Source organism: Cinclus cinclus, chromosome 5 (genome assembly GCF_963662255.1).
Source record: "Cinclus cinclus chromosome 5, bCinCin1.1, whole genome shotgun sequence".
NCBI classification, from domain to species: Eukaryota; Metazoa; Chordata; class Aves; order Passeriformes; family Cinclidae; genus Cinclus; species Cinclus cinclus.
In genome coordinates, this window is record NC_085050.1 from 74,214,606 (window position 1) to 74,224,228 (window position 9,623).

Genomic DNA, 9,623 nt, shown 5'->3' on the forward strand with positions numbered 1-9,623 from the left:
ATATATGTCTATATATAACATGTGTGCATATAGCTCTGTAGATATATCTGTGAGCTGAGAAATGGTTTGAAATTGCAGCAATGCTGTGAGATCATCTGCTCGCACCAGGCTGTGCCAGGTGTCAACCAGGCTGGGTACAGCTCCTGAAGTGTGTGTCCCTCTCCGTGCCCCCGACCTTCAGCTTCCTCAGAAGGCGAAGGTCACCCTCCGACGTGCCAGCGGATCTGCCTCCTTCCTGCCGAACCCGATCCCCGGGCGCGTGGCCTGGGTGAGCCCACCGGGCAGGAGAACCCCTGGGCTGGCTGGGGTCGCTTCCTAGGTGGGACTTGGGGGGACAGCGCCTGTCGGCAGGAGGGATGAGGGCACTGCCCGGGGCTGCAGGCTGGCCAGGTCGTTTCGCCCCTGTCGGCTTTTGTAGAGGTGAGGTTTCCCCAATGGCTTTGAGGACCTGGAGCGGCCCCAGGAGCTGAGAAAAGCGTATTCCATGCGGGGTTGTGCCAGGGGCGTGGATGGGTTGTTGCTGCGGGGTCTTGTCCCGTACCGCGGGGCTGTGTGGGCTTCGCGCTCGGGAGGAGCGGCGCCGCTGGTGCCGGGGGCCCCCGGCTCGTGTGCAGGTCACCCTGACGGTGGCGGGGGGCTGGGGCCGTGCCCCCTCTGCCCCGGAACCGAGGAGCATCTCGTAGGCCGCCACTTAGCTGCGGGCCGTGAAATGCCCTTGGGGAGCTGTGGCGGGGACCCTTCCGTGATCCCCGGGGGCTGCTCCGGACGCCGAGAGCGGCTGTGCCCTTGGGGGGCTGCTCCCGGCGCCCTGCCCCGGGCCGGGTGTGCAGCTGCCGCGTCATCCCCCGAGCCCCGGGCGTGGGGGCTGCAACCCGAGCCTGTCGCCAGCGTCCTGCAGCCCCGTGGCCTCGTCCCGGCGAGGAGGACAAGTTAATTCCCACACGGATGCGCCCCGAGCCCCGCATCTGCCGCGGGAAAGGGGGGGGATGCGGGGGGGGCGTGGGGCCGGGCACAGGTGCGGGGCCGCCGCCCGGTTATAAATAGCGGGGAGGGGCGGCCCGGCTCCCCCCGTGCTCGGTCCCCCCCTCCAGGGCTCGGAGCGGAGCGGGATGCGGCGCCCTCCCTCCCTCCCTCCCGGCGGCAGCATGAGCCCGTCCTTCCTCCTCCTCCTCCTCCTCCTCGCCCTGCCCGCCCGCGCCCGGCGAGAGCAGGTGCCCGGCGGGGCTCAGCGGGGCCGCAACGCCCCCGCGTCTTCCTCCTCTTCCTCCTCCCCGGCGGCGGCGGGGCCGAGCCGCTTCCCGCGGAGCCGCCCGGATCGGCGGCGGGGCCGCCTTTACTGCCGGGTGGGCATCGGCTTCCACCTGCAGCTGCACCCCGACGGCCGCGTGGACGGCGCCCACGATGCGAGTCCGCTCAGTGAGTGGGGATCGGGGGGGGGGGGGGGGGCTGGGGGGCTGGTGGGGCTGAGCATCCCCGAGCATCCCCGTCCTTGAGCTCTTCCCATCCCCACCGGGGCTGCCGGAGCCCCTCGCTCCTGTAGCCCTTGCCCCGGGTGAGCTGCAACCCTGGCGGGCCCGGGCCGGGGGCGTTCGGAGCGCCGGTGGGGCTGTGCTTTGCGGGCCCCTTGAGAGCTGCCCGTCCTGTGCCGCAAAGTGCCGCCTGGGGGTTGGCCCAGCCCGAGGAAGGGAGCCCGTGGGGATGCTGTGAGAGCCTGAGGTCTGCGCTGCCCCCACAGCCCCTTGCCAGGCACCTGGGGGAGAGGATGCTGCCCCTTCTCGGCCCTTTCCCCGGCAGACTTTTCCATCCCTCTCTCTGCATTCTCATTCTCCCCGGCACAGTGATAGGATATATTCAGTTTAAAAATAGGACTGAGGCTGACGTTCCCCTGAGAGAAAGCTGTGCTAACTCATGGCTTATCCTCTGGTCGGAGTTGCCGTGATATCCTGCTAGAGAGAATGAAATGGCAGGTGGGGATGAAAAATCCCTTCAGGAGCCCGAGGGCTCGGGCCCGAGGTGACCCCGGCAGCGCGTGCTGCTCAGCTGTTGGGACCGTTCATGGAGCAGCAGCCACATCTGCCCAGGACCAAAGAATTTGGGGCCCAGACTGTGCTGTGGCCCCACGAAGGAGGACAGTCCCTGGGCAGGACTGCTGTGAGCCCAAGAGCTCGGGGCTTCGTGGGCACAGCTGGTGCGTGGCCTGTGGCTGTTGAGGGCATGGACAGCGAAATGGGGCACCCCTGCCGTAGCTGGATTGGGAAACAAGGCTTTGGAAGGGCTGGCACAAGTTTGGTGCTACAGCTGTCTTGCAGAGAGGCCTGAATTATGTCCAGTTCCTGCCTCCTTAACCTGAGCCATGGCCCCCGGAAAGGCCGCAGTGACAGCAGCTCCGGGTGTCGGAGCAGAGCCAGCCTTGGCTGGGGACACGCGCTGGTGGGGGGGGGGGGCTGTGCCGGGGTGCTGCTGTGAGGAGGTCCTTGGGAGGAAGAGGTTGCCTTTTGGCCGGGGAGCCCCGGCTTTGGCCCCTGGGAAATAGGGCTTGACCTCGGCCAGCCCCAGCAAACAGGAGCACATCTGCTGTGGCAGCAGGGACGTGCCCAAAGGACCGGAGGTTTTGGGGTGCCCTAGAGGACCGATGGGTCTTGGGCATCGTGGCTGCCTTGCTGCAGCAGGGCTGCAGAGCCTCGTGGCTTCGGGCAAGTGGGGTGAGGGATATGGCAGCCCATAAGCCCCCGAAAGTGACCCCCAGGCCCGTGGTGCTGGGACTTGGGTGCCTCCGGGGGATGCGCTTCCTCCTTAAAATAACCATGGGAAGTGGTGATCCGATACCCAGCCTTGGGGGATTTAGCGTGGCTTGTGTTTGCTCCTGGCACGTTAATCCCATGGCCCTTTGGGGGCCAGGCGAGATGCTCTGGGGGTTGCTTCCTCAGGGGCCGGGGCCACAGAGCCGCTGGGGCTGTAGCTGGGCACCAGTCCCGGTTTCCTGGGGTGCCAAGGTGATGCTGGGGTTGTGGTGCTGCTCCCCCAGATGGCAGAGATTGGGGGGATGCCTGGCCCTCTGCCCCAGGTACCCCACACCACCTGGGCAGGTGACGTGCCGGCGCTGCTGCTGCTGAGGGGTGCCCGGTGGCTGCAGTTCTTCTGTCAGATGAGTTGCAGGTCCTGTGTGGCCTATCAGGGGCCAGAAGCCCCATCACACTCAGGAAACTCTGTTTTTTTCCATGGCCGGGCTGCGCAGTGCCCCAAGCCCTGCTGAGAGAATGGAGTGTCAGGGAGCAGCAGAGGCGCCTCTAGCCCCAGCTGCCTCGTGTGCCCCCAACTTTCCGAGTGTCTGTGGGATGAGGACGGGCGCCTCTGATCCCAGCAGGCTGCTGTAGCTACGGGGGACTTGTCCCACCCTTGGCAGAAGTTTCCCCGTGGGTTAACTTGTTCTACCACAGGCCCAGCCAGGAGTTGTGCCCCAAAACGGAGCTTTAAGAAAAGAAAAACCAATCCGAGTCCCAGCCAGTGGCCTGTGTCCATCCCAGAGTGGATGGAGGTTTCTCTGTGAGGCAGAGGGATGGAAAAGGAGCTGGGTGGAGCCAGGCAGCTGAGGAGCAGGGACGTGGGAGAAGAAATGCAAACCTGTCAGACTGAGTTGTGTTTATTTTTTCTGTCACACTGATACGAAAAGAACTGTGATTTATTTTGGGATTTCTGTCATCCTAGGTATTTTGGAAATATTTGCTGTGTCTCAGGGGATTGTAGGAATACGAGGAGTTTTCAGCAACAAATTTTTAGCGATGTCAAAAAAAGGAAAACTCCATGCAAGTGTAAGTAAACCCCCCCTTTCTCAGTATGTGTTGTTCGTTAGAGGCTTTGTGCCGGGCGGCACCGGACCCGCGGAGGGGACAGGTGAGGCCAGAGCCCCCAGGCCCACCTTCCTCCTCAGGGCTTGGTGCCGGGCCACGCGTGTCTTTCCGTGTGCTCCAGCAGAGCCTGCTCTTTGAGCATGGCTGGGTTATTTTTAGCCAGTTCTGCAGCAGATCGCGCAGAAGGGTTTTTAGCCAAGTGTCTTGTGGCAAGCAGCGCGCGTGGCGCCGGCAGCCCTGGGCTCAGGCTGGCTTTGCCCTTGGCGACAGGGAGCCCTGGAGAGGCTCGGCAGGTGAGGTCTGGACCGTGCAGCCATGTGGCAGCTAGGATGGCAAAATGCTGCTGATGTGGCTCTGCAGGATGGTTTGCTGAAGGCTGAAGTTTGCTGCGGGTCCCGGGATGCTGTTTGCAGCCTTCTGTGTCTAACGGATCCCTAAGTTATTTTGGTGGCTTGTTTCAGTCTCGGGATGTTGCTTCCCCATTTGTTGTTATCGGTTCCAGAGGTCCTTCTGAGAAGCACAGTGAGCTGCAGTGCTTGCGGGGAAGGCAGTGCCTTTGGAAGGCACTTTGGTGGTGCCCAGGTAGTGTCTTGTCCCTGAGGGTGGCTCCCAGAGAGCCTGGTCGGCCGCAGGGGCTGGGGAAAGGAAAAGGCAGCTGCCCACCCCGCAGTTGAGACAAAGCTCCCGGTCCCAGAGGGGCTGTCACGGGTGTGCTTGTGCTGCCCGGAGCCGCGGATCAGTTCCAGGGAGATGGGTGAAATCGCCTCTCTCTCCTTTAAGCGTTTTTTGGAGTGTGGCTCCTGAAGCCTACTGATGCTGGAACGGTGAGCACGTGCCTGCTTACTTGAGGAAATAAAGCAACAGCAAGAATAGCATTTGGGGGGAAAAGGGGAATGGTTCCAAGGAGGAAAAGGAGGTGAGAACAGAGGTGCGGAGGAGAGGCAAAGGATGGAGAGGAGAGGGAAGCAGGCGAAGCACGGTGGCCAGACCCTCCAGAGCCTTCCCCTCTGGTGTACAATGGGCCTCTTATCTGAGCTGGAGCCTTGACTGATTCCCTGGCACAGGCCGAAATTAAATCAAGCCTCGTTATGGTGCATGGTTAATTGTTGACACACAAAGGGCAGGGCTGGAGAGGGACCTCAGTCAGGAGGGTCAGGGCAGGGGTGAGGACACACGATGCCCCGCTCAGCTGAAAGCCACAAATCTGTAGAAACTTGACCCAAATGTCTAAAGATTGCTGGACTAAACAATGCCGATAATGCAAACCCGGCATCTGTTGTTCTTTCCTGCACTGGCAGGATTGAAGTTATTTCATGGCCTAATGAGTTGCGAGCAGTACAAAGCACGTCCTGTGCCCGTCACTCAGGACAGAGCTTTGATATGGGAGTCAGGCCGGGGACTTTGCGCTGAAGCACGGACGAAAGTCATTCCTGCCAGAATCTGGGCTCCTTCAAAACTCACTCTCGGGCTCAGCTCTATCCTAGCTTGGTCTCTTACAGACGCTCTCCTCCTCTTTATTTCCTTTTTTTTTTTTTTTTTTTTTTTTTGCCAGCTTAATTAAATTACTGAGTGGTTCATTTTTAGAGGCAGCAGCTTCAGAAAATGACAGTTATCCCGGCAATTATCAGTTGTGTGCACAGATGGCTTTTTCCTCGTTGATAAATCTTCGCTCTCCTGTTTGTCCATTTTTAGCATGGAGGGGGTGGGACGGGCTTTGTGCTTGTCTAGCATGGACCCGGGGCCATGGAATGGCCCAGGTAATTGTCCATTGTCCCTCCCCAGGAGTTGCCACAAAGGCCCATCCTTCGCCGGGGGCCAATCTCTGTTCAAGTAGTTTTTGCAGTTCATCGGGCTTCAGGACTGCTCTTGGTGATGGTCTCTGGAGCTCCGTGGAGCACATCTGATGCCAGACGGGTGCTGTGGCTGCCCTGCCTCCCCTCTGTGGGGCGGAAATGGCTTTTCCAGAATGGAGCGGTGCCGTGCTGAGCTGAGAGGCCAGGATATGGGCGAGTCAGATGGGATCACGGTGAGGCAGCTCTTGTGCTTCCCAGGGTAGGGCAGGGGCTTCCCTCCTGTTCTTCCTGAGCACTGGGGCTTCAGGGAGTACCAAGGGTCACCAAAGCCCTGCTGGGAAACAGCAGGCCTGTGCACGGGGGAAACAGCAGGGAGGTTGGATGAGAGACGGGGAGATGAGAAATGAGTCACGGAGGTGAGGTCCTTCAGAAGCAGCGAGCTAAAGACCACCTAATTTCAGGTGCTGTGAGGCAAAATGTGCGTGGCAGGTTGTGGCCTCTGTTGCTTGTGCTGGGAAGCTCGACTTCTTGGGTTAAATTTGGGCTGTGGAAACACTTTGTTTGTAGTTACAAAGCCCTGGTGGAGGTGGGTCTTGTTCTCGGTTGTTGGTTTTGGGCTTGGAGAGCTCAGCATCTGCTCCACATCAGTGGTTTGGAGGTGTTGCAGTGCAGTTGAGCTGGGGAGGCTTTTAGGGCACCAGGTACTGCCAGGCTCAAGTGTGGCGGCGGATTTGGGAGGGGCTGCTGGAAGCTCCAGCCAGGGGACCCAGGGAAGTGGGCACGCCGTGGAGAGCTAGGCTCTGCGCTTTTGTTTTGGAGTGATTTATTGGGACTGAAGGCAAGGGCATAACTGGGGCAGCTCAAACCTTTTTATTCCCAAGGAAGCCCCGAGCCAGGTGGCAAGCAGCTTCTGGACTGGGGCCTTTCCGAGCAGGGAGGCGTTGGGCGTGCTCAGCGCTTGTGCCCAGCACTCCCCGCCCGGTCCTTAGGGCCTGTGCTGGGGGGATGGCCGAGCCAGCCGGGGCGGGGGGCTGGGGAACAGCTTCCCCCCGGCCCTTGCGAGCGATGTCCCCTCTGTACCCGCAGGCTAGCTTCACGGCGGATTGCCATTTCCGGGAGCGCTTCCAGGAGAACAGCTACAACACGTACGCCTCGGCCGTGCACCGCAGCCCCCGCTCGGGCCGCCCCTGGTACGTGGCTCTCAACAAGCGGGGCAAAGCCAAGCGGGGCTGCAGCCCCCGCGCCCGGCCCCAGCACGTTTCCACGCACTTCCTGCCCCGCTTCTGGCAGCCGCAGCCCCCTGAGCTCGCCTTCACCGTGGCGCTCCCCGACAAGAAGCCCCCGCCGCCCGAGGCCAAGCTGGCCCCGTCGCCACCTCGGAGGAGCCCCGGCCCCGTCAAGTACCGGCTCAAGTTCCGCTTTGGGTAGTGCCAGCACGGGGATGGGTGCTGGCCCCGGAGGCGCCCGGGAGCGTTCGGGGTGACCCCTGCGGGGGGACGCGGGTCCGCTCCCGGGCGGCCGCGCTGGACTCCATCCTGGCCTTCTCAACCACGCGAGCCGGGAGCCATCCCTGAGGACTGTGCTGGGATGAGCGGCTCGGGCTTGACTGAGAGCGTTTCTGCAGTGGGCTGAAAGCACCGCACGGACCTCGGGTTGGCCTTCTCTTGCAGGAAGGAGAAGAAAGGTACCTCTGTAGCAAACATAGTTTCTTGTTTTCACTAGTGACTCCTTTGACAATCATTTTCGCTCGAGAGAGATGTTCAAAGCCAAGCGGTTTTGTTTCTCTTGCATCTCCTTCTTGCTGCACTTTTTCCTCTGACCATACCTCAGGCACCGCATATCCAGGTCTGACCCCTGCCCTTCTCTTAGAAGCCAGCTCTTTGCTTCCACAAATAAAACAGGGAGACCAAGCTGTGCCTGTTCAGTCGCCTTATCTGTGGTACCAGGTGGTCTCCAAACCCTCTGTTGGCAATAATAGATGTGTGTATGTGTTTTGTGAGGGTTGCGGGCTTGGGGAGAAGGGTGGCTGTTTGCAGCCCATTCCTGGTGGTCTCTCCTGTTCTTCCCTGGACAGCTGCAGGAGCGAGTCTCTTCCTGTCTATCCGAGTGTGGCTTCGATGCCTCCTTTCATGTACCTCTGCCCTGGTCCCAGGACATGGTCACTCCCTGGAGGAGTCCCTCCACAGGTATCCCCACAGGACAGGGGATGCCTGTGGCCCCCAGGTGCTTGTCAGCTTTGTCCAACCGTTTTTGCTGCTGATTTATTTTATCACTCTCAATAGGTTTGCAGAGGCAGGGAGCAAGGTTTGTGTTCTGCAATGAGCGTGGCGATGTGGCAATAAATGCTGTTACAGATGCTTGTCCCTTGGGGAGTGTTTCTCCCACCCAGGTGGCCTGACAGCCCTGGTGTTGACTTGTTTATCCTTCGTGGTGTAATCTGTGAAGTAGTTGTGCACACGGAGTTGGTGATGAGCGTTTAGCAGTGTTGCTGTTCGTACAGGCACTGGCAGCGTTGAACCTCACCGGTGAAGCCTTAATAGGAGCCCAGGTGGGCTCAGGCCGGCAGAAGCCCTCAGGACCTGAGCCCCACCCCTGTCCAGCAGCAATAATTAGCCTCCTCTGCGCATCTGATTGTGGTACAAATGGCTGTTCCCGTTGGAATCGTGGTTCTTTGTACCCTTCCGGCAGCCCCTGGTCAGACACGCGTGCTCCACATACGGGGTTGGGTTGGGGACGCTGGAATAAAACAGTCGTGTTTTATTTTCTAACTTGCTTGTGTCATGTCTTCCCTTGTCCGTGCCTTCTTTTCTTCCTTCGAGGGGAGGAAACATGAGTGCTGCGGAACTGGCTGCTCCGCGTGTTTGCACTGGGTTGGTGTTGGGGTGGAGCCGAGCCCAAGGACTGAGGGTGCTGCCTTTGCTGTACCCCCGAAACAGTGCCCTAATGGCTCCTCTGGGGCAGCTCTTTGGACCTGGATCACTGCAGGGCCGGGTGAACAGGGACGTCCTGGGCTCCCCGTCGCTCCCAGCTGGACTGTCTGACTGTGCACGGACAAAATCTTGATCAAGTGGTGCTCCATTCATCTCTGAGCTAATGGAAGCAGAGCCTTTGGCGCTGCTGCCCCGGCCCGGGTGGGTGTGTGGAGCTCCCCGGACAGCTAAGGGAGGAGCCAATGTGCTGGTCCTGCTGGCGCTGCATCACCTCAGAGGAGAACAGGTACTGCTTTCATCTGTTCTTTAACAGCAAGCTCTTGCGGGGTAAAACTAGAAGCTGGCGTTTTGCTGTTGTGGTAATAGTTGAAAGGTAGCCGTGCTACTGAAACAAAGATGCGCAGATGCCAGGGAGCGAGCAGCCCCAGCAGGGTCGGGCAATCCAGCGGGGTGTCGCTGTTCCTGTCAGACGCCCTTCTTTAAGGGAATTCACTGGGCTTGCTTAGCAGCAGGGGACCAAAGGCCTGAGTAGATGTCCTTGTGTCTTGTAGATTTAAAATTTAAATAAATTTTTCCGGGGGTGTTTTTATTGCGTTTTCCAGTTTTCCTTTCCAGCCACCTCGGAGGTGTAATGCTGCAGTGCTGGGGAGAGCAAGCCACAAACTCAGGAAGCGGCGGACTCCCCGGTTCCTTTCCAGACAATTGCTGCCCTCAGAGGAGGTGCAAATCGGGTGGAGCTGAGGAAAGAGGGGCGGGGAATACAGCAGAGCGCCGTGAGCTGCGCTCTCCCCCAGTTCGCTGGTTTTGGAGACGTTCGTTGACTCCCTGAGCGGGGAAAAAGCCTTCCCATCCTTTGGAGTCCCGTAGCCACCCCTGCCAGGGGTCTAAGTCTTGTTCCAGAGCCCCGAAGAGGATCTGTGTGTATCCTGCGCTCCCGAATGCCTGGCGTGGAAGGAACGTCCTTTTCCCGGAGAGAGAGGAAGCGGATTTTGTATGGAACTGTCGAGTTTGGGCAGGTGAGGAAAGAAGAAAAGAAATGGAATAGTTGGAGG

The 9,623-nt window shown here is 59.9% G+C and overlaps 1 protein-coding gene across 1 annotated transcript; it reads left to right on the forward strand.

Moving 5' to 3' along the window:
* Positions 1–1,109: 1,109 nt before the first annotated feature.
* FGF5 (fibroblast growth factor 5) lies at positions 1,110–7,069 on the forward strand. The gene is made up of 3 exons (XM_062494095.1): positions 1,110–1,416; positions 3,706–3,809; positions 6,728–7,069. Exons 1-3 carry the CDS (start codon positions 1,110–1,112, stop codon positions 7,067–7,069), a joined length of 753 nt encoding a protein of 250 aa, XP_062350079.1.
* Positions 7,070–9,623: the final 2,554 nt, after the last annotated feature.